Source organism: Otolemur garnettii, unplaced genomic scaffold (genome assembly GCF_000181295.1).
Source record: "Otolemur garnettii isolate 467f Iridium unplaced genomic scaffold, OtoGar3 scaffold00086, whole genome shotgun sequence".
NCBI lineage: Eukaryota > Metazoa > Chordata > Mammalia > Primates > Galagidae > Otolemur > Otolemur garnettii.
Window position 1 is genome coordinate 5,832,595 of NW_003852481.1, and position 24,242 is coordinate 5,856,836.

The 24,242-nt window shown below is 49.2% G+C and overlaps 1 protein-coding gene and 1 long non-coding RNA gene across 7 annotated transcripts in view; one reads left to right on the forward strand and one right to left on the reverse strand.

Moving 5' to 3' along the window:
* The window catches only part of LOC111726913, a 48,655-nt gene extending 38,052 nt beyond the window's left edge, over positions 1 to 10,603 (reverse strand). Inside the window, exons 1-2 of the long non-coding RNA XR_002774577.1 lie at positions 10,484 to 10,603; positions 9,888 to 10,062 (exon numbers count right to left, since the gene is read on the reverse strand). This is a non-coding gene — a long non-coding RNA (uncharacterized LOC111726913). The remainder of the gene's footprint in view (positions 1 to 9,887; positions 10,063 to 10,483) is intronic.
* A 185-nt stretch (positions 10,604 to 10,788) lies between these two features.
* ZBTB16 (zinc finger and BTB domain containing 16) overlaps positions 10,789 to 24,242 on the forward strand; it is a 192,728-nt gene continuing 179,274 nt past the window's right edge. Inside the window, exons 1-2 of one of the 6 annotated variants that reach the window (XM_003794759.3) lie at positions 10,789 to 11,078; positions 14,036 to 15,392. In XM_003794759.3, coding sequence (XP_003794807.1) covers positions 14,125 to 15,392 — 1,268 coding nt within the window. In that variant the 5' untranslated portion in view covers positions 10,789 to 11,078; positions 14,036 to 14,124. The other 5 variants (XM_012808162.2, XM_023516053.1, XM_023516056.1 and 2 more) reach the window with 5 other exon arrangements.

The window sequence follows — 24,242 nt, forward strand, 5'->3', positions numbered from 1 at the left end:
AAAAGAAAAGAAAAGGAAGGGAAGGGAAGGGAAGGAAGGAAGCTCACAGGAAAAAGGGTAAACTGACCCCCACATAAAGCCACCTACCTATGATTGAGTGATTTTTGACAAAGCAGACAAAAATATATACTAGAGAAAGGGCACCCTATTCAATAAATGGTGCTGGGAAAACTGGACAGCCATATGCAGAAGACTGAAACTGGATCCCTCTCTCTTACCATCCATAAAAATTAACTCAAGGTGGATTAAAGACTTAAATGTAAGGCCTGAAACCATAGAACTTCCATAAGAAAATATAGGAAAAACTTTCTAGACGTGGGCCTAGGCAAAGAATTTATGGCTATGACCCCCCCAAAAGCAGTTACTGTAACAATAAAATGAATAAATGGGACTTGATTCAAAGTTTCTCCACAGCAAAGGAAATAATCGATAGACATATAGCCGACCTACAGAATGGGAGAAAATATTCTCAAACTCTGCATCTGACAAAAGGCTAATATCTAGAATCTACAAAAACCTCAAACAAGTCAACAAGAAAAAGCAAATGGCCCCATCAACAGGGGGGCAAAAGACACGAACAGATTTTTTTCAAAAGAAGAAAGACAAATGATCAACAAACATATGAAAAAATGCTCAGGGTGGCACCTGTGGCTCAAAGGAGTAAGGCGCTGGCCCCATATGCTAGAGGTGGCGGGTTCAAATGCAGCCCCAGCCAAAACAAACAAACAAACAAACAAACAAAAAACAAACTGCAAAAATGCTCAACATCACTAATCATGAGGGAAATGCACATTAGAACCACAACGAGGCTAGGTGCAGTGGCTCACACTAGTAATCCTAGCACTTGGGGAGGCTGAAACAGGAGGAGTTCAAGCTCAGCCTGAACAATATAGTGAGACCCTGTCTCTACAATAAAATAGAAAAGGAGCCAGATATGACAGGTGCCTATAGTCCCAGCTACTTGGGAGGCTGAGGCAGGAGGATGGTTTGAGCCCAGGAGTTTGAGGTTGCAGTGAACTATAATCATGCCACAGTACTCTAGCCTGGGTGTCAGAGCAAAACCCTTTCTCAAAAACAAAACACTTCCCCCACCCCAACAATGACACACCACCTTACCCCCGTCAGGATAGCAATTATTAAAAATTCTAAAAACAGTAGATGTTGGCATGAAAGCAGTGAAAAGGGAATGTTTATAGGCTGGTAGTGGGAATAGTGAGACTAGTACAACCTCCAAGGACAGCAGTATGGAGATTCCTCAAAAGAGGAAACCTGCCATTCCATCGAGCAATCCCACTACTGGGTATCTACCCAAAGGAAAGGAAGACATTTCATAAAAACGATACCTGTGCCAAATGTTTATCATAGCACAGTGCACAATTGTAAGGATAAGAAACCAACCTAAAGTCCATCTGATGAATGAAGAACAAAAATGTGGGGTGTAGGTGTGTGTACACACACACACACCGTGGAGTACTACTAAGTCATAAAAAGGAATAAAGTAATGTCTTTTGCAGCAATGTGGATGGAACTGGAGACCATTACCCTAAGTGAAATATCTCAGGAATGGGAAAACAAACACTACATGTCCTCACTCCTAAGTGGGAGCTAAACAAGTTATATGCATGGCCATAAAGTGGTATAATGGACATTCAGAACTAAGAGGGGACGGTGGAAGAGGGTTAGAGATAAAACGTATTGGGTACAAGGCACACTGATCTGGGGATGAGTAAGCTGAAAGCACTAACTTCAGCATGACACAATTCAGCCATGTAACAAAAACACCACTTGTGTGCCCTACATTTTTTTTTTTTTTTGAGACAGAGTCTTACTTTGTTTCCTTTGCTAGAGTGCCAGGGTGTCATAGCTCACAGCAACCTCAAACTCTTGGGCTCAAGAGATCCTCCTGCTTTAGCCTCCTGTGTAGCTGGGATTATAGGTGCCCACCATAACACCTGGCTAATTTTAGAGACGGGCGTCTCACTCTTGCTCAGGCTGGTCTCAAAATTCTGAGCTCAGGAGATCCACTCACCTCTGCCTCCCAAGGTGCTAGGATTACAGGCATGAGCCACTGTGCCAGGCCTCCTTAAATTTTTTGAAATTGAAAAAAGAAAGAAATGAAAAGGATGAACTGGAAGCTGGCAGGGTCCCGCCTCATTTTCTCCTAGTCCCTGTCCACACAGGGCGCTCCAGGCACAATCTCAGTGTCAAGAGGGCCTGGAGGCCTCACCCTGCCCCAGGTGGAATCCTAGTTACGGTGCCGTGGTCACGCTGCTTCTGACATATGAAACAATGTGTATTCACTAAGGTAAAGCTAACTAGTATAATCGACAAACTCCAAAATATATAATAGCTAAAAACTAGGGTTTCCATATTTAGTTAAAAAATGATACCGATTTACATTTGAATTTGAGATAAACATTTTTTTTTTTTTTAGTGTAACTATGTTCCATGCAATATTTGGGGGCATGCTTATACTAAAAATGATTCATTGTTTATGTGAAATTCAAATTTAACATTTGAATTTATTTATTTGGCAACCCTACTCAAGTCATCAAAGCTTATTTTTTACTTATATAATGTCCAAAATTGATGTTTGTAGTAGGCAGACATCTCTCTTCCAAGCTGTGATTCAGGGATCTAGGCGTTATCTATCTTGGCTCGGCCGTCTTCATCTCTCAGCTTCCAAGAGATCCATATTATGCTCATGGGGTCCAAGTTGCAGAAAGAGAAAGGGAATGGAAGGTTTCAAGTGGGAGTTGTTGGGTTTTTTTTAGTTTTTGGCTGAGGCTGGGTTTGAACCCACCACCTCCGGCATATGGGGCTGGTGCCCTACTCCTTTAGCCACAGGCGCTGCTCTCAAGTGGGAGTTTTTATGGGCTATCCTGGAAGTGGCATAATCCATTGGCCAGAACTCAAATCATGTGGCCTGCACCTAACTGCAAGGTAAGCTAGAAAATACAGTCCAGGAAATACTCACAGGAAGAAGTGTGGGGAACAGCTAGCCAGTCTGCCACACCTGGTCACAGCTGAGTGGACCTGACAGTGCTCTGCCTAATGTATATTTCATAAGCCATGCTGGATTTGGCCAGCAGTCCTACACCCACCGGGGTCCCTTGCAGATCAGCTGCTCTCTTCTCTGCCCTGAACTGGTTAGATGCTTGGAATTGGGATGATGAGACCAGGCGGGTGTAATGAGCAATGTGATTCAAATAGAGTCATATCATTTTAATTCAATGAGGTTTAATAAATATTTACCAAAGTCCCTTGGATACTGTGAAAAGCTTGGTTCTAAGTTTCTGGGGAAGACAGCAACCAAAACAGAACCCAGTTATACCTTCATCAGGCTATATACAGAGTATCCCCCGAGTCATTATATGTACATACATAGAGGAAGTGGGAAATTGTAGCTAAAAGTACCTTTATTTACAAAATATTCATTACAGGCTGGGAGCGGTGGCATACACCTGTAATCCTAGCATTCTGAGAGGCCAAGGTAGGTGGATTGTTTGACCACAGGAGTTTCAGACGAGCCTCAGCAAGAGTGAGACCCTGTCTCTATTAAAAATAGAAAAAGTAGCTGAGTGTAGTGGCAGGAGTTTGCAGTCCCAGCTACTTGGGAGGCTGAGGCAAGAGTATTGCTCAAGCCCAAGAGTTTGAGGTTGCTGTGAGCTGCGATGCCATGGCGCTCCACCTAGGGCGACAGAGTGAGCCTTTGTCTCAAAAACACTCCACAAAATATTCATAACAAAGGTTTACAAAATATTTCTCTATGTGTACATAAATATAAATGTAAAAATATTAAAAATATAAAATACGAATTTGTTAATTTTCCTATGGATGGTCACTCCCGGGACACCCTGTACAATTAAATTCAATAGGTAGCTTCAACCTTTATCCATAGCCCATTCATCTTTCAAGAGTTAGTGAAAACCCCATAGCACCAAGAATTCATTCCTAAATGTTGGCACACAGAATGGCCTCTCCTTTCCCAAATGGAGCCTATATTTGTTTGTTCGTCTATTTATTCATTTATTCATGCATTCAATCAGTTCATCCACGTTTTCATCTACTCTGCTTGACAGTGTGCTAGGCTCCGGGAGCAGCAGAAATAGTACATTGAACAACAACAGCGAGGCCTTGCCATCTAAAAACTCACAATGGAGGGGTGGTCAGAAGACACTTAACTTAGTCCAATTCAGGGTAGAAGGCGGTAAATACTATGATCAGTGTTCAAACAGTGCTAAGGGACTTACAGAGAAGGGAGAAATTAATTCTTAACTAGAGGGTGGGGTGGAGAAGACTGCAACAAAGATACAATAGTGGCTTCCAAAAGAGACAAATGAACCTGGCCTGGCAAGGAAGTGAAGTCCAAGTGTCTGGCTCCTCGCCCACCACCCACCACAGCCCTTGCTCACAGGCCATCCGCCGTCTCCTACCTGCTCAGCCCTACAAGGAAAGACAGTGTGCTTTGCTCAAGGGAGAACTGCAGGGCAGTCTTTCATTTTACCTTAAAAATTCATACAAATTTGGAATTCCACTCAACAAGCTATCAGCGTTTGTCTTGCCATAGCAACTTTCCTGTAATTGGCATAAATTCTCTGCCACTGAGTAGAATAATTTCATCTGCGGCTTGTGTGCTCCTGACACACCACTGCTGTTTGAAGAGCAGCTTCCCCAGAAATTCAGCTGCTGAGAGAATGTGACTAGAAGCTGGGTGTCCACTTGTCTATCCCTTACTTCCCCCCCCCCCCGTCAGAAAAAAATGAAATCTTCTGCTTTTGGATTCCAAGGTTGACCATACCATGCTTTGTGAACAGACGATACCATAGGCAGGGGTGAGGCTTGTATTAGATGAACAAAGTTTTCATACATTTCTTTCACATCAGGAGAGAAAAAAAGAATAGTACAGCTTGGTAGAGAGGACAGGGAGTTGTATTTGGGGACTGTGATGACTCTGGTGGTACCTCCAAGGAGTGTGACCTCTTACATGGCCTCCAGGCTTTGTCTGTAACTATAGCCCTCCTGTTACCAGACAGCTACCTTGAGTTGAAATCCACAGTGTTAAACAGTTCCAAAGTTAAGCAGTCAGCTGTTTAAAGTTAAACAGCATAATAAAATGTTACACACTTTTCTTTTTCCTGCCTCTCCACCAAAGAAACACCAGAGTGTTCAAAAGCCCCTGTTTCCCCAGGAGGATATGGGGGGTAATTTTCAGCAGGGTGCTGGGGTTTTAGCTGTGGGACTCCCATTACCCATAATGGGAGTCACGCTGCTTCATTTCCCGCACACTGCATGGAAACACATACCCCTCCACGGTTACAAAAATTTTAGTTTTGAAGTTCAGGCCATTTTTCGCAGAACAAAGCAGATTTCCAGAAACACCCCAAACTATTGGGTATTGGCCTGGGGCCTATGTGTTTGTGCTTAGGCGTGTCTGTGTCTCTGAGAGGGAGAAAATTCCTTCTGGGAGAGCATTTGCCCCTTTCCAAGATGACAACATTAAACATTATGCCCAATAGCTGACAGCAACGGTTGCTATGCTTCACCCCAAAGCTCTGTTAGGAACCCCATAAAACCTGGCACATGGTTAGTGTCACCCAGTGAAACACTGTGCTTCTTCCATAATAACCTGAGCCCGGCTGCCTGTCATTAAGGGACCTCTCTTATTAAGCATCTCTTTTTTAAATGGCTGCCATCATCTGGTCCCAGTGTACATTAAATCCCATTATAATTATAAACACACTTCCCCCATAACATCCGTTGAGGAGCTCATCCACACTGCCTACCCCCTCAGGGCATCTTTGCGCTAATAACAACTCAGATTTGCTATCTGAGTTGACGACATTAGGTCTCAACACCATTTGCAATATGCTGGGGAGATAGAAAGAAAGAAGAAAAAGCTTTCTCTTCCTCAATCATGAAGATCTTGGGGTCACAGTGACCCAAGGCTTCAGGACTAAAGAAAAAAAATTCCCACTTCCTCTCCCTTTGAAAAGTCACTCTCTGCCCTACAGATGAGAGGAAGGGCATAGTTGGCACCTGCAAGAGAAACCCAAGTTTGTAAACACTACTAACTAGGTTTCCGCTGGGGAAAGAGGGACGATGGCAATCACTAATCAAAGAAGCCATCTTTTTCTTCTGTTTTCTGGGACTCAACTAACCAGAGCACACTCCTCATGGGATTATTTTCCACTGTGCATTTTTTTCTGCAGGGCGGAGGAGGCAGCCAAGAAGTGTTATGAAAGAATGAAACTTAAAAAAACAAAAACGAAGTCAACATACGCATAGTCCACTATACTCTCCGTGATTTTTGTTATTACCTGCATCTACATAGTAGATAACAGTAGATGTCTGCAATGAAGGATTGTAAAATTGTAAAATTCTGCGACGCCCGAAAAAAAAGACACACTAGCCATGCTGTGTCTTCTCCTGTGGGTAAAGATCTGATGCTCTGGTGCAGCCCCCAGTGGTAACCTGGAGTTCTCATCTGCACAGGAGATTCCTCTTTTCCACTCATAAGCATCACTGCCTGCATGCATCCCTCTCTCCACATGCCCCATTCTCTACTCCTCACGAGGTTTGGGGAAAATGCAACGTAGCTTCTTCTCCTGGAAAGGTAGGGCTCCTTGATTATCATGATAGGAAATTTGACTTTTATATTTTAGAATTTTTTTTTTTTTGAGACAGCGTCTCACTCTGTTGTCCTGGGTAGAGTGCCCTGGTGTCATAGCTCACGCAACCTCAAACTGTTGGGCTCAAGCGATCCTCCTGCCTCAGCCTCTAGAATAGCTGGGACTACAGACACCTACCACAATGGCTGGCTAGTTTTTCTATTTTCATTTTTTAATTTAAATTTAATTTAATTTAATTTTGAGACGGAGTCTCACTTTATCGCCCTCAACCTCCAGCTCTTGGGTTTAGGTGATTCTCTTGCCTCAGCCTCCTGAGTAACTGGGACTACAGGCGCCCACCACAATGCCCAATTATTTTTTGTTGCAGTTTGGTTGGGGCGGGGTTCGAGCCTGCCTGCCACTCTCAGTATATGGGGCCAGCGCCCTACCCAGTGAACTACAGGTGCCGCCCAGTTTTTCTATTTTCGGCAGAGATAGAGTCTCACTCTTGCTCCGGCTGGTCTTGAACTCCTGAGCTCAAGCGAACTACCCCTCGGCTTTCCAGAGTGCTGGGATTATAGGTGTGAGCCACCACGACTGGCCTAAATTTTAGGATTTTAAAAATATTTTCCAAATGAGGATTTGGAACAAAAAGAGTTGCAAATGCCATTCATAATCAATCAGAATACTTAAAATGCCACCATAGCCTTCTTTCTGAGTACCTGTTTGGTTGAAGTTTTTTTTTTTTTTTTTTTTTTTTTGAGTCAGAGTCTCAAGCTGTCCCCCTGGGTAGAGTGCCGTGGCATTACAGCTCACAGCAACCTCCAACTCCTGGGCTCAAGCGAGTCTCTTGCCTCCGCCTCCCAAGTAGCTGGGACCACAGGCACCCGCCACAACGCCTGGCTATTTTTTGGTTGCAGCCGTCATTGTTGTTTGGCGGGTCCGGGCTGGGGATTCGAACCCGCCACCTTAGGTGTACGTGGCTGACGCCTTAGCCAGTTGAGCTATAGGCGCCGAGCCTGAAGTTTTAATATAATTCAAAACTCCCAAACTTCTGCCTGAGATTCTAGGCGAGGGAAAGTGTAGAGATCCTGGGGTATCTAAGTCTGGTGGCCAACCTGAGAATTGGTTGGCTGCTTTTAGGTAGTGGCCTCAATGGAGTAAGAGGAGAAAGTCAAGAGGAGATAATCAGAAGTCCATGTTTCCTGGGTCTATGTCACTAGAGACTAAATAATCTAGAAGTTAACAACATAAGCTTTGCAGTTACAGGGTCTGACTCCAGGTCTCAGCTCTGATTTTAAACAGATCTACCATCTTGAATAAGGCACTTGATTTCTCTGAGCCTCAGTTCTCACGTCTGCAGAAATGGGGAAGCTAATAGTACCTGCATTAATAGTACTGTTATGAGGATTAAATAAGACGGTATAGATAACATGTTAAGATTCGTAGACTGGGGGTGGCAACTGTAGCTCAAAAGGGTAGGGTGCTGGCCCCATATGCTGGAGGTGGTAGGTTCAAACCCAGCCCCGGCCAAAAACTGCAAAAATAAATAAATAAAGTCTTTAAGAAAAAAAAAAAGATTCGTAGACTGTGCCCAGATTGAGTTGGTATTTGGGTGAAGCAGGAGACGAGGGACTAAGATTTAGCAGCAGAATTCCACCCCAACTCAACACACCTATTCCCTGTCTCTAGCACAAATTTCCCCTAAGACTGAGGTCTCTTGTATTTTTAGGAGCACTGATACTATGGATTTCCTTAGCAGACACTTCAAGAAAAAAAGTCAGAGAAAAATTACTATAAATACATAAATGAGAGAGAGAAATTTTCCAACCTGCTTGTTTTTAGGCACTGCCATATGAAATCTCTGAACTGGGGACTATCACCAGCTTTCCCAGGACCCAAGGACATAGCTCTGGCTATAAATGGTGCCAGTTTTTTTGGGGGGGGGGAGCTGCTGCCGCTTTATCTGGGCCCAATAAACCTTATCAAACTGCTGCGCAGCCAGCCTTCAGCACTAAGTGGAAATGCTTGGAGCCCAACGCTGGCACTCAGCCCACAGTCTCGCCTGCCTTCTTCCTTTTTGTTACCTTCTCCACCTCTTAAATTCAGGCATTAATCTCTCTTTAACACTTACTAACAAGGGCTGGGCTTTTTAATGGGCAGAGTTTATGAAGCAAGGGAGATTTTCACGTAGAGTGAATATGGAGTGGGGGTGGGGAGGCCAGGACCACAGAGGATTGTTCTTTCTCTCCCATTGTTGCCAGAGATTCTCTCTTTCTCTGATTTGAGGATTAATAGGAGATTAGGATCAGGGGTTAATTGTGGAGTGCTTCTGCTGCTGCACTGGAGAGAGGCTGCGAGGTGGACGTGGACAGCTAGGCAGAAGCCATCTAGGAAGAAGCTCACCAAGTTTAATGATTCTTTCTTCTCTTTCCCTGGTGAGGCGTTAGGAAGGTCTTTTTTTACATCCCTCCACTCTTACTATCCATAGGCCAGTTCTTTCATAATTTTCTTTAAATCCTTGTTTTCTTACAGGGTGTTTTTAGTTAGAAAAACAGTGTCTAAATAGGGACTGCTCATTATAGTTAATCAAATGAATTTTCCGGACTGGGGTTCCCTTCCTCCCTTCCCCTTGGTCTGATGTGGTTGTATCCACTGCCATCTGAGGATAACGATCCCCTCCTTCATTTCCAAGCGTGCTCCCCTGCCCGCCCTGCCCGTCTGTCTTCTCTCTGCAGACTCCGCTGATCTGAGCACGGTCCCTGCTCGTAGGAGACAGCAGTGACTCTTGTTGGGACGCATCTGTCCTTGGGATACCCCATTAGCAGATCCTGTGAACCGGCTGAGTTCCCCTGTGTGAACTTCTGCCTCCTGGCCTTCAGCAACCAGATCCAGAGTCCTGCCACCTTCCATGACCCTACAGTTCTCAGGGCCTGACTCTCAGTCTGGGGAAGTGCCAGAGGCACGCACGGAGATGTGACTCTATGTGGGTCCTGTGGAAAACCTCTGGCCCACCAGCGAGTCACGGAGAGAACATGCAGACTTAGTGACTGAAGGCCGGAGTTGCTACAATCGCAAGACCTCCTGGCAGAACTCGGATGGGGCTCACCCACCACCCACCTCCCACCTCAGCGCTCTTGGACTGAAGTCAAGAGACTGGTCTCCTAAAGAGCGCCTCCCATCTCTTGCCCCTTATCTTTGCCTGGCTCCAGGGAAAAGGGGTGAGGGGAACTTTCCAAAGCCAGATGAACGGCAAATTTTATTTAGTTGCTTTACCTTCGGGGTTATGGCTCTCCTACCCTCTAAAGTGGGGCCACCAGGTCCAAGGAGGTCGTACTTTTGAGGGCTCCACAAGTTTCCCAAGCTTCTCCTCATTCTCTGAAGGCGGTGCACTGAGGTGGGTGCAGTTCTGGGGAGCTCCTTACACCCAGGCCGCTGCTGGAGGACAAGACTGGGAAGGATGAAAGTTTATTTCAGTACTCGATCTTGGCCTCCAGCAATTGCCAACAGCTGAAACGGCGCGTCTGCCCTCGACAATAGATCCCCGAGAACCCTCTGGCACCTGGCTCACTAAGGCCTTCCTACACCGCACCCCGGGACTTCTCGAAATGTGGGTGCTCAAGGTGGGAGGCACACAGCAGACAGCAGGACGAGAGGCCTGGGCTTGGGCTGGGAAAGCGAAAACCTGCGTCGAGGGCTAATGGCGATGCAACCCTGAGCCCGGAGAAAAAGTGGTGAAGGCGAGATGACGTGCACTGAATTGGGGGCAAACACTGAAACTGGGGACAAAACTGCGTTTGGAACACGGGAACGGGGGACAAAACCCGTGCCCAGTGGAAATTAAAAACCTGGGGGTGAGGTGGGGGCTGCACCTTGCTCCTCGTCCGTCACCCTCAGCGCTCCCATTAAGGGTTCGGAGTCCCTTGTACTCCGCTCCGCCAGCTCTGTCCTTTCTCTCCTCTCGGCTGGTGAGCAGCGGCGGCCGGCGCCCCAGCAGCAGCTAGATGTCAGGCGAAGCCCGGAGCGCGGAGCGCGGGGACTGGAGGGTAGGAGAGCGGCAGGGAGGGGTGGGGCGGGGAGCGCGCGCCGGCTCGGCCAGTGCCGGGTGGTGGGCGGGCTGAGCCCCGGGACCGCGCGGGAGGGGGGAGGGAAGGGGGGCAGCTGTGGGCAGGGAGCCGGGCTCGGCCGCCAGCACTAAAGATGGAGAGGCGCCGGGGCCTCGCAGGGGAGGGGGCTCGGCGTTGACGTGGGACGCGGCGGAGGCGCAGCAGCGGGTGGTGATTTGCTAACCTCGCAGCAGAGAGGAGTTGAGGGCGAAGAGAGCGGGTACTGCGAACTGCCCGGGGATGCCGCCGCTGCCGCCGTGAAACGGAGAGCAACAGTTCCTCAGCAACACCCCTTCCCGACACAGGCACACACCCCTCAACAGGCACGCACACCCACCCCACAGTGCCCGGCTCTGCAGCGGTGAGTGGGGGGCCGGGGAGAGGCGCACCGCCCAGCGACCGCCGCGCGCCGGGGCGCCCCGGGGCTGGAAAGGTCTGCGGGGCGCGCGCTCGCTTCGGCCACTCGGCCACTGGGCTTGTGCCTTATTTTATCTGGCGTGCTCCCTTCCTGCTGCTGCAACCTCGCCGCCGCCACTTGCGGGGTCGGCTAGAAGGGGGAGACTCGGCTGTCAGCTTGGGCGCAGCTGCCTTCCCAGCCCTTCCTCTCCAAGGCACGGTCAGGGTGAGAGGTGGGGGGCAGAGCGGTCTGCTTGGCTGAGGGCGCCGGCGGAGGGTCGGGGATCGGGAGGCTTTGTACCGCCAGAGCTAGTGGAAAAGCCGAGAACCGGTGGGTGCTCATATGTATGCGGACCGGTGCGCGGGCGCGAGATAGGATGTTGGTTTATTTATTTGTGTGTTTATTCCCCGACCGGCTGGGAAGCTAGAATCGGAGGAGCTGACGAGTGAGTGGATCTGGGGGCGGAGGGGCGCAGGACTCGGACTCGCTTGGGTTTTGTTTCTCTCTGAGGAAACGTGGTAGGCTTCTTTTTCTCGGTTAGACTTGATCCCCCTTTTCGGCGAGAGGGAGCGAAGCTCCGCAGGATCTTCAGCGCTCCGGGCCCTCCTTTGCTTTCGGCGGGACCGCTGTGGCGCCAGAGCTCGCGGTGCGCGCTCGGCCACGCTCGGTGGGTGCCCGGCTTTGCACCTGATGCTTTCAGGATGCCTTTCCCACCCTGGCGCGCCCGCGTCTGGCTCGCGTAGCCCCTCGCACACTACCGCATGCGCTCGACATGCGCACGATCCCGCCAGCCCGCGGACCTACTGGACGCACAGATGCGCTCGGCACCTCTGCTCGCTGCCTCCCCGGGACGCTCGCAACGTGCCTGGGCCGGGCAAGCCAGCAGCCGGCGCCGCTGGCCAGAGGCCCGGGACGCTGCCGGTCGTTCCCCGGGGGTCACAGCCCTAGGTCGAAGATGGGGGCCGTCCCCTTCTCGCCTTTCCTCCCATAACGCGCTCCGGGGCTTTTGTGCTTCCTTTTCGCCCCGGGTCGGGTCCGACTCCTCTCCGCGCTGCGTGCGGAGCCCTGTATGCCCGACTCTCGCCTTTGGTCCCCGTCTCTTCGCTTTCCCTTTCTCTAGCTCGGATCCCTTTCTTTCAGGAGTCTGGCTTCCCGGGAAAAGTTGCTTCCCCAAGTTTGCTGAAGTCGTCTCCGAGTCTCAGTGGGGGTCGCTGGGAAGTAGGGGCGTGTGAGAGTGCGATCGATACCCGGAGCTCGGGCGGGCTAGCGCCGGCTTCTCCCCGCGCCGCCTGGCTGGCCGCTGCAGCCAGCGCCGGCCGGATCGCGGGCGCCGAGCGGCGGGTGGGGAGACGGCTGACCCAGGGAGTCCTAATTTCTCTCAGGACTCGGAGAGCTTGTTTGGGGTAAGGAATTCAGGTAGTCGCACTTCCATTCTCTCCGCTGCTCCCTCTCAGTTCTCCTAAACCCTGGCGTCTGCCGGAAAACACACGGTGGCGAGGCGTGGCTGAACGGTCGTCCCACCTTTGACGGCCTCGGTCCCCATCCCGGGGTGGGCAGCAGAGTGTCTGGATCAGCCGTCCTGTTAACCTTTTCTGCGCGAGCTTTGAGCCCTTTGGAGGGCTCTTTTTTCGGGTGGAGGCAAGCAGTGTTTGAAGAGTGAGGGACAGACCTTCCTCTTCGCTCCCAGCTAATTCACTGCAATATTGGCCGCAGCAAGGTAGACGCTGGGAGGGTCCTGCGCCTGTGAGGTCTTTCAGACTCTCCTTAAACAGGGTTCGGGGCCAGGCGCCCCGTTGTTGATCCAGAATAGGCTCTGGGAGAGGCCTTTGTCTCCCAGCCCCGGTTTCCCTTAGTCTGGGTTGTAACTCAACACCATAGATGCTGGTGCCAGTATCGCCTTTAGCACCTCTGAACCATGTCCAGCAGCGCTTGCTGCTCCTGGTCATAGGACTTGCCGCTCCTTGGAGCCTGTGGGACACACTTAAGAGTTCATGTACCCAGCCCTGTGGGGGAACGTATTTCCCATGGTATCGTTTCATACCTTGGTGACCCATTCTCCTTTATTTTTTAAGATCCTCCTGTCCACTGGGCACTGTGGGCAGAAGGGTAAGTGTAGCAGCTTATGTAAGAGAGTGTGTGTGTGTGTGTGTGTGTGTGGACATGCACTGTTTGGCCATTACACAAACACAGGTTTAGCTCTTGGGTTATGAGCGTCATACAACTTTGAGGCATGTGTGGTGGAGCTGACCCAAGTTCCTTTTCATGCCCGAGGAGGGGACAGGGTGTGGGTCTGTCTGTGCTGTGCAGCCCTGAGAGGAGTGGAGGAAGGCCCAGGCTGATGGTGAGAGGGTGGGCCTGGGGGACAAATAGATCTCTGTCGGCTGTGCATCCTGGTTGCCAGCCCCAAGTGGGTTTGACTCTGTTCCTGGGGCTACCACAGTGAGGCAGAATTTGGGAAAACTTCACAGATGACGTTTGCTGTACAGGGAGTTGACAGTAAAATTGACTAAAGGAAAAAGGTTGAAGTCTTATTTCAAATAAGGGCTGACACCTTCCTATAATGAGTTGGCCTAGCAAGGGAGGCCTCTGCTCTCAGACTTGGCTCCCAACTCACAAGACTTCACTGTAATTTTCATTTGACTTTGTCTAACGGAAGTTATAGGATAGATCTGAATTAGGCAGATGTGAAGGCAGGACCTTCTCTTTACACTCACTATCCCTGGGCTTGGTAGGGGTTTTTGTAGATTTCTAGAAAGTGCCTTCCATTAAAATTTCTGTGCACCTCTTATGGGGTCTTGGCAGTGGGGACAAGAGGGGCATGTTGTAGTGTTTGAATTTTCACTTCTAGGGACACTAATGAATCTGTCTTTTGTTCTTTTGTCTTTTTGTTTGCCTCTTCCTTTCTTTTCTCTGCTAGATAGACCCTCCATTGGCCCAGAAAGCCCACCCTGCCCTGTCACGCAGAGCCCAGAAGGAAGCAGAGCCTCATGCCTGAGCCGAGGGCAGCACCATGGATCTGACAAAGATGGGCATGATCCAGCTGCAGAACCCCAGCCACCCCACGGGGCTGCTGTGCAAGGCCAACCAGATGCGGCTGGCCGGGACTCTGTGCGATGTGGTCATCATGGTGGACAGCCAGGAGTTTCACGCCCACCGGACGGTGCTGGCCTGCACCAGCAAGATGTTTGAGATCCTCTTCCACCGCAACAGTCAGCACTATACCCTGGACTTCCTCTCGCCAAAGACCTTCCAGCAGATTCTGGAATATGCGTACACGGCCACGCTGCAGGCCAAGGCAGAGGACCTGGACGACCTACTGTATGCAGCCGAGATCCTGGAGATTGAATACTTGGAGGAGCAGTGCCTGAAGATCCTGGAGACCATCCAGGCCTCCGACGACAATGACACAGAGGCCACGATGGCTGACGGCGGGGCCGAGGAGGAAGAGGACCGCAAGTCTCGGTACCTCAAGAACATCTTCATCTCGAAGCATTCCAGCGAGGAGAGTGGGTATGCCAGTGTGGCTGGACAGAGCCTCCCTGGGCCCATGGTGGACCAGAGCCCTTCAGTCTCCACCTCATTTGGTCTTTCAGCCATGAGTCCCACCAAGGCTGCAGTGGACAGTTTGATGACCATAGGACAGTCTCTCCTGCAGGGAACAGTTCAGCCACCTGCAGGGCCTGAGGAGCCAACTCTTGCTGGGGGTGGGCGGCACCCTGGGGTGGCTGAAGTGAAGACAGAGATGATGCAGGTGGATGAGGTGCCCTGCCAGGACAGCCCTGGGGCAGCCGAGTCTAGCATCTCAGGAGGGATGGGGGACAAAGTTGAGGAAAGGGGCAAAGAGGGGCCTGGGACCCCTACTCGAAGCAGCGTCATCACCAGTGCTAGGGAGCTGCACTATGGGCGAGAGGAGAGTGCCGAGCAGCTGCCACCCCCAGCAGAGGCTGGCCAGGGCCCCCCCGGCCGACCTGAGCACCCCGCGCCCCCAGCTGAGAAACACCTGGGCATCTACTCTGTGTTGCCCAACCACAAGGCTGATGCTGTGTTGAGCATGCCGTCCTCAGTGACCTCGGGCCTCCACGTGCAGCCTGCCCTGGCCGTCTCCATGGACTTCAGCACCTATGGGGGGCTGCTGCCCCAGGGCTTCATCCAGAGGGAGCTGTTCAGCAAGCTGGGTGAGCTGGCTGTGGGCATGAAGTCGGAGAGCCGGACCCTCGGGGAACAGTGCAGCGTGTGTGGGGTCGAGCTCCCCGATAACGAGGCCGTGGAGCAGCACAGGTAGGCCCTGCCCAGCTCTGCACCTGTCCGCACTCCTTCATACCTAGAGCCGGGGTCCCCTGTCCCCTGTCTTCCTTGTTACTAGTGAAAAAACAAAACAAACCAAAACAACCCACTTCTTCTGAAGTCCTGGGGGTGGGCACATTTTTTAGAGGTTAAGGGGGCCTAAGGTCTTCTCAGAATGCACTGGGGAACTCATGGGCCCAGCTTCTTAATAAACTCCTCCCTCTCCTTTCGCTCTTCAGCTCCTGGGTATGTTTTTGCTATTCAGTCTGTTCTTTGCCTAGATGGGCTGATAATATGTAGGGGAAGAGGTGGGATTCAAAATGAGGGTCTCCTGTGGCCTGGATCTGGCCACGTTACCAAGTTTCTGGGCCCGAGGGCCCCACGCAGGGGCTCCTGCAAAGGCTGGCTGTCCCTGTCTGCAGTCCAGGAGGATGAGAGGGGCTAGAGGCTGCTTAGGCCAGGAGAGCAGCTGCAGGTTCTAAACATCATTCCTGGTAAATGTTCATTTTGTTGCTCCCTCTCCCTTCTCATCCTCTGATCCTGCAAATACACTTACAGTATTTTCTTTTAAATTCAAGGGGAAGGATGGGTCTAGGAGTCTTGGGTCTTGCAGGCTGTAAAGTCTCATTCTTATCCCATCTCTGCTCGAATTGAATTCAGTGCTTCTCCGGGCTAGCATTGACTGCCTCTGGCTTCCGTTTCCTTCTCTGTGAAATAACCATTCATTCAGCTCTTATGACGTGCTTGGTTTAGTGCGGAGCGCTTTACGCGGAGTTGCATTTTCATTACAGCAGCCCTGTGAGGTAGGGAGTATCCTTCTTTTAACATAGGATGACCCTACAACCCAGATATAAAGTCTCTTTTCTAGGGTCACATAGGCTGGATTCAAATTCAGGTCTTAACCCTCTTGTACTTTGCTGTCTCTTGGAGTCATTTAGTCTTAAAGAGGATCACGTCTACAATACAGAGGGTTTTGAAGATTACTTATCAGAAGCAGAGTAAATAACAGAAGGATTTACTGGTGGGTTTGTTTTTTTTCCTTGACTTCTGTCATAAACCATATGCAGGTCATCTTACCCTCTAGTCTGACCTGGGTCAGATGAATAATGTCAAGAAATCTAGTTTTCTCTTGTCATCAATGATAATATTTCCCCGCACACCCTCTGGCTTGCTGTTTTGCCGATCTCGGGTAGACTCTGTCCTTTGGCACCTGCTCCCCCCCCTCCTCTGTTGCTCATTCAGGTTTGGGGGTGTGCGTGAGAGGAGTTGGGGTGGAATGGAGGTATCTGGAAGTTGGTCTCGTCACCCCTGGCTGGAACCAGCTCTGAAACCCCCTGATCAATAGTTCTGAGACTTACCTTCTGGAAAGTGCCACAGAGCTAAACGTAGCCGATTGTTTTTCTGGTGGGTGCGATAAATAACCACACTAAGATGTGTCTTCCTGATGTTTGTACCACTCAGAAATAGGGGGTAGTTGTGCTTGTGTTTGCTCAGACTTTCCTAAAGAGGAAACCCCTTCCCCAAACTCGACCAGATAGATTTATCATCTCTTACGACATGAATTATTTTAGCTATGTGCCATGAGAAATGAGGTATGGTGGTAAGTAATTTTTCCTCCTGGCCCTCATCAGGTCCCAGTTGCTTTTACTTGACCCAACAGGACCACAACAGATAACCACGTTTCTTGGGAGTTCCAAGTTCCCATTCATTCCTATGGGGAAAGATGGAGCATTGGGTATGTTATGTTCTAAAGAGCCTGTGACAGTTATTTAGCCTTTCTGAGCTTGTTTTACTCACTTGTTAAAATGAAGATAGCCAACAGGGTTGGTGCTGAATTAAAGAAGTAAAATCCAGAAATCATTGGCACTGGACACGGAGTCCCCGCAGAGGTGAAGAGCTGACCCTCTGTTCCCCATCTTAGTCAGGTCCCCTTGCTGCATGATCCCCATTAGCTCTGAGTTTTAGTGTGTAGTGTCCACCAGGGTTGTGTTAGCTCTAAGGTGGGACTGAGAATGTCCCTGTCCTCAAGAGCGTGAGATGGTAAGATGTTGGTCCTGGAATCTTCAGTGTCATGCTGTGGGCTCCCACCGTGAGAAGGACTCGAGAGTGGACAGTCAGCTGCTGCAGCCCCATAAGCTAGAGCAAGGTGGCACCTACTCTGGGGAGCCATAGGGAGATCGAAGAAAATCAGGAAGGGGAGAGCTCAGTGTGCTGGCTCAAGCCTGTAATCCCAGGGTTTTGGGAGGCCGAGGCAGGAAGACTGCTTGAGCCTAGGAGTTCAAGACCTCATTGCTACAAAATTTTTTTTTAAAAAATCAGCCAGGTGTAGTGACTCAATGCCTGTAGTCCCAGCTACTCAGGGGGCTGAAATAGGAGGATCACTTGATTGCAAGAGTTTGAGGCTGCAGAGAGCTGTGATCTTATCGCTGTGCTCCAACCCAGGTAACAGACTGAGACCCTGTCTCTTAAAAAAAAAAAAGTAGTAGTAGGGAGAAAAGAGCCCACTGTATGTTTGGCCCTTACTCTGAATGGCAGCTTCTCAGCTCCTGGCTAGATATACTTTGTGGGAGGCTTTTTCGTCGCGCTCACCCTCAAAGCTCTGGGATTAATGTGCTACTTCTCTATCTCCTACTGTTCTCTGTCTCTCCCGCCCCCACCCGCCTGACCCATCAGCAGTCTGAGAAACGCTCTGAGAGAAGAAGAAACATCATTACTAGCAGAAACAAAAAGGCAAGAAAAAAATCAGAGGGAAAGATTTTGATGCCAGGAAGCCATAGAATTGGCTAGAAACAGAGCATTGATGACCATGATGAAATGACAGGCTGTAGGGTTTAGTTTTCTTTTCTTTTATTTATTTTTAAGCCAATAATCCAGAGTGTTGAAGGTTAAGTCGCCAGTAGTTATTCTTGCTTTTCTTTCTTCTTTTTTTTTTTTTATTTTATCTTATTTCTATTCTTGCTTTTCTTATGGGGGGCAGAAGGGAATTTGAGGACCTTAGGGCAAAGCGCTGGGAGAGGAGGTAAGTAGGGGAGTTTGTTATGGAATCCCATCAGCAGGGTTTCCCATGCCTCGATCCCAAGCTGGTGTGGAGAACTTGTTGGCTAACAGATAGTGAGAATGAAACAATGAATTACGGATCCTGGTCCCTGAGTGCCCGGCAAGATGTAAAAGGAATGTCAGATGCAGTCATGGAGCCGTGGGGAGAGCAAAGACACCAATGCAGTAAATTGGACGGGATTTACTTACCCAGAGGAACCAGAAGGAAGTCAGAACAGTGAGAAGAGCTGATGGATCAGCAGATGAAGAGACGGTCTGGACCCTAAAATATTCCCTATGGCCCCCTAGTACGGAGGGTCATGTCTGAGGGAGGCTTATCTGCAGCTTCTGGAAGACTGGGCTCCCTTCTTTCTGTTTTCCTTCCTGAAAGGCTGGAGCAGGTCTGCATGTAGGCTGGTCTGAACGTGGTCTGGGACCCAGCTCGGCCAGGTCAGGTACACTTTGCTCAGAGTTCCATACATGTGTGATAAGATTGCAGGGAGCAGCATGGTTGACTTGAGTGTGCACATGGTCTTCGTTTATAGACCTCTGCCTCCCTAGGCTCACATAGACAGGTCTGAATACGTCCTGAATTTAGTGCTTAGAAGCGCAGTGGAGTCTGTTTCCCCAGGAGCCCTTAGCTGGGCTGTGGTGAAAAGTCTTTGCAGACATGGTGGCTATGCTTGCCTGCCTGTCTGTCTGTCTTTCTGTCTGTCTTCCTTCCTTTCTTCTCTCTCTCTCTCTCCTCGCTTTCTTTCTCTCTCTCTCTCTCCCCACCCCCTCCTTTTTTTTGAGGCAGAGTCTTACTCTGCCACCCTGAGTAGAGTGCCATGGTGTCACAGCTCACAGCAACCTCAAACTCTTGGGCTTGAGCAATCCTCTTGCCTCAGCCTCCCAAGTAGCTGAGACTACAGGCATGCACCACTAGTATCCAGCTGGTATTTCTATTTTTAGTAGAGATGGGGTCTTGCTCTTGCTCAGGCTGGTCTCTAACCCCTGAGCTCAAGCAATCCACCTGTCTCGGCTTCCCAGAGTGCTAGGATCACAGGCATGAGCTATCATACCCAGCCTGCTGCCTGCTTCTTGAAGGGATGCTCGGGAACCACGGGCATGGTCTCAGCCAGCGCCTTGGACCCGCACATGCAGCCTGCCCAGAGGTTCCTCGGGGCCAGCTCTAGGCTGCAGAGCCATGTGGCTGAGAGGTCAAAGGTCTGCCTGGCATTTCGCCTGATCTCTCTCAGATGGCCAGCTGTTCTGTTTTCAGTGGTTGATGGTGTAGAAAGCCAACAGGTGTTGACCTTGGTTTAAGTCCCTTTTAGGAGGTTAGAGGTTGCCTGGAACTCTTGGTTCCCTTTCATCATTCTTCCAGGCACCTCTGCTGTCAAACTAAATTCATTTCAGAAAAGTGTGTTCTATGGTATAATGATAGCCACAGCAATAATATTAATAATGCCTTTTATCAGTTGCAGCACTTTCTTCTTGGCAAAGCACCTTGAATGACTTTGTCTCTCTTCCCCTCACAGCCAGTCCCTAAGGGGTGCAGGGCTATAATCCCCTCTCTGTGATAATGAAGTCTGAAAAACTCTGGAAACTAAAAGGCTTTTTTGTAGGGTTGCTGCAAACCCATTTAGTGGCAAAACCTGAATTGAACTGACGTGAGGCTATATTTAGCCTGCTTATTTTGAATATTCATATGTTTTGCTGCAAAAACATTAATGTGTTTGATTATAGAGTGCTGCCCTAGACTCTGCCGGGGCTATTTAATACTATAGGCCCTACCAGGGTACCTTTATAAAATCGGGACCATTCTGATTTCTGAAGCCCCCAAGAGTATGGGCTATGATTGGCCCTGATTGACACATGAGGAAGATGAGATTTGGAGCAAGTAAGTGACTTGCCTGTGGTCACACAGCTATAAATGGGTAGAGCTAGGCCCTCGGCTTGCCTTCTAATTCACAGTCCTGGGCGCTCCGCACCAGGCCATATAAGAACATGGGCATTGCTCTTTTGGTTCAGCTCCATCTGACCTAGTCTTTGCTTGCCAGCTCTATGCCTAAGATACCACTGTTGGAGGCTACCACCTTCTTCCTTGACGTCAACCCTAAAGGTCAGGTGTATACCAGCTTCTCTTAGTAGCTATTTATGGCTCTTTTGTCATTCACAGATACGCCAAAATCCTTTTTGAATCTATTTCTATTTCCAGGAAGTATCCTTTTGGGGGCGATGAATGACTTATGTTTATAACCTCTTGGGCTCCCGGAAGTCTGGTCTCTTGGAGAGGTCGTTGGTCATGGAGATAGCAGGATGGCTCTGTAGTGGGGGGCTCTGCTGTCAAGGGGGCCAGGGCGCTAGACCTAACTCTGCCTTTCACTTAGATCACCATTGACATCAGTTTTTCATCCTGAGCTTTCATTTCTTCATTTTTAAAACCGGGTGCTTGGATGAGGGTTTTCTGGATTGTCGAGGTCTTTAAGAAATTATTTTAGCCTTGGTGCCCCCACTTGTATCTTCGTGAAGTCCTTCTGGTTAATTGAACTTTGCTTGTTTTGGAATTTGAATCGGAGGTTCTGGGAGCTAAATAGGGGGTCAGCTTGATTTGCTTCTGTCTGCTCTGACTTTGTTTCTTAATACTTGAACCTGTTTAGGGTTGTTGAGCCATCAGGGGTCTAGACTGAGCTCTGGGAACTTTTGAAGATAATTTATTTTATTTTATTTTCAATGGAGGAGAGTTGCCTGCCCTTTCATCTCAGCGAGAAGTCCCGTTTTGATTTGCTATCACTATTGGATGGAGCTGCTAATTGCTGGGAAGGAGAAAGCTCTAGTTCAGCAACACTTTTTCCCTCTTGTGCGCTCTAAGACAACTATTACGGATTTTTAAAATAGTGATTATCCTAATCTGTTAAAAATCAAACTCCATTCATTTCTTGCTAATTCGGGAGAGAAACATTTCCAATCACTTTTAATTTATTTTTTATTAACGAATGTAAAACAAGTCCACGTAAAAGTGCAACTATAAGACTAATGAGTCTTCCTGCATGAATACAGGGTGCCTGCGTTTGCTCATTGGAAGATGTCTGAATTTTACATGATACCTAAACTAAAGGTTTTCTTAGTCAAGTTCTTTTTTGGCTGGGTGAGGTAAAAGCTCTCTACTTATGGTAGTTATTTGGATAGAAAGAAAAAATTTGCCGCAGCAACTCCCCTCCACCTTCACCCCACCCTTTATAAGTAGTAAGTGTGCATTTTGAATATCCGGGTCAGAATCCCAATTTCACTACTTACCTGCTGTGTGACTGTGGGCATGTTAGTTAGCCTCTCTGTGCCTATTTACTCATTTGTGAAATGAAGGTAATAACAGGACCTACTTCACTGGGTGGTTAGAAGGATTCATTGGTCAATATTTAACCCATGCAAGAAATGGTGGCACAGAATGAGTGCTCTATAGTGTCTGCTGTTGCGTTTTCATTGTCACTGTTGTGAAGTAGGTCACGCGAGCACGCAGGGTAAGAAGTGTGTTCATGTTGGTGCAGATCCTGCTTTCTCCCAGAGATTGCTCATTAGCTTAGGGCATCGGTTCATAGAGCCCTATAAAGCTTCCTCTGGGGCCATGTGCTTGGGGCAGAGACACACAGTGTGCACCCACTTGCGTTCCCGGACAAGCTGATCTCTTGTACCAAGGTAGCCAGGGTACTCTTTGTCCCATTGACCTGAGACCTGGTGAGTCATTCCAGTTCTTGTTTAAATTTAGCTGGGCAGCACTCCACTGCTGTCAGGTCCAAATGCAGGGGCGGCTCACCGATGCAGTGTCCTGTTGCCCTGTGGCACGTGGCCAGGCGTGGAAACCACTGTGGTCTCAGCAGAGGTGAAGAGCACAAACGCCTCCTTATTGAGGAAAGTCGGGGCTGAATTTATGCGTGTGGGGCGTACCCCTACCTGCCCCCTACCTGCCCCTTACCTGCCCCCTCAGTGTAGGATGTTTCTAAGAGTGGCCTCAGCAAACATGGTTTTGGATGCTTGCTGCCTGTCGGGTTCTGTGCTAAGCGCATTCACAATCAGTATCTCCACAAACCCTCTAGCTGCCTTTTAAGGTGGGTATTAGTTTCTCATTCCCTGATGGACTGAGGGAAGCCTGAGAGGTTAGTGGACTTGTCCGTGGTAGAATAGTACAGGGAATTATGCCCAGGTCTCTGGCTCCATGTTCCCTGCGGTGGGTGACCAGGAGGCTTGTTGCCTCACCAGCTCTGGCCTCCTCCTTTCCTCCAGTGGCTTCTCAAGAGGGGGAAGGTGGTGAAAGTGCACAGGTCAGCTCTTTGGGGACCAGGCCACAGGACTACTACGTCATCTCTTACCAGCACAGAACGAGACCAGTGTCTAGTGACAGAGGTCTTTTATGCTGACTCAAAAAACAGAAAAAGAGAGGAAAAAGAAACCCATTTACAAAAATAAAAATCCCATGCTGTTAATTTCAAGCCAACATAATCAGAAATCCCCCTTTCTACTGTTTCCCCTTAAAAGCCCCGGTGTCCTTATTATGCTGGCTCAGTCTGGAAAAGCGATGGTTGGGTTTTGCCTACGTGAGGCTTATCTCTGCAGCTGCGAGGAGGGGATCCAGGACTTTACTGGCAGTGTGGAAACTTGGGCTGAAAACTCAAAAAGACCTTCTTAATTCTAAGTCCTTAGCTCACTTTCAACTCTGTCCTCAAGACCTGATTTTTTTCATCCGTGAACAGATTGTGTTAACATTGCAGTAGGAAGGATCCAAGTTAGGTAGGAGAAAGAACTTCCCCAAAACAGAGGGGCATCATGGAGAACATTATTAGAAGATGTAGTCACAGATGTTTTGAGGAAGGGGAGAAATTCTGGGCCACTTGAAGTGGTTTTTTTTTGCAATTTTTGGCCGGGGCTGGGTTTGAACCCGCCACCTCTGGTATATGGGGCCGGTGCCCTACTCCTTTGAGCCACAGGCACCACCCTGAAGTGGAGTTTAAGTTTTCTTCTCTTGAGGGCCATTTGGATCGCCCAGAAATAAGAAGTAAAGACCTACACGTGCACACAGACCTCCAGGCATGCAAAAAAACAGGACAGATGCTTCATGAGACATTGTCTTTGTGGGAGACAGTGTCGTACTGCAGAAGCACGAAGACTGACTCTGCTAGACTTGGGTTTGAATGTAACCCTACATTGTGAATTGGGGCAAATGACTTAACCTCTGTGAACCATCGGTATCCTCTTCTGTGAAGTGAGGTTAGCCCCTACCCCTCAGTGTGGTTTTTAAAATAAATGAAATGAGATAACCCAAGGCACACAGCAGGGACTCAAATGGGAGGCCGCCTCCCTACTTCCCACTTCTCCTGTGACCCCAGCTTGACAAGGGAACCGCCAAGCCCCCTGCCACCGTCGCCCGGCGTGGCTCTCTTAAGTGGATTAGCTGAGCGTTGTGATCTTAATGCCATTAGGCCTGTTGGCACAACTCTCCTTGCCATAGTGAGAAGCAGATGTGGTCGACCGTAATGGCCCTCGGGGTGATCCGTCAGGCCTGGAGTGCTGGGGCAACCATTATTAGTGTTAATTTGGGGGAGTCTTTTATGGTAGCTGGGGGAAATGTGGAGGGATCGTTGGAAATTTATTTATTTAAGCCATTTAGCAGGTTAGATGCTGCAGGAATCTACTGTGGCGGACCCCCACCGCCCCCACCCATCCCTTTAAAGAAGGCCCTCTCCAGCCCCGAAGGCCGGCCTGATTATTTCCAGAGTTGGAGAGACCGCTTAGCAGGCTCCTGTTTCTTACCGCTGTACCTTATTAGTAGCA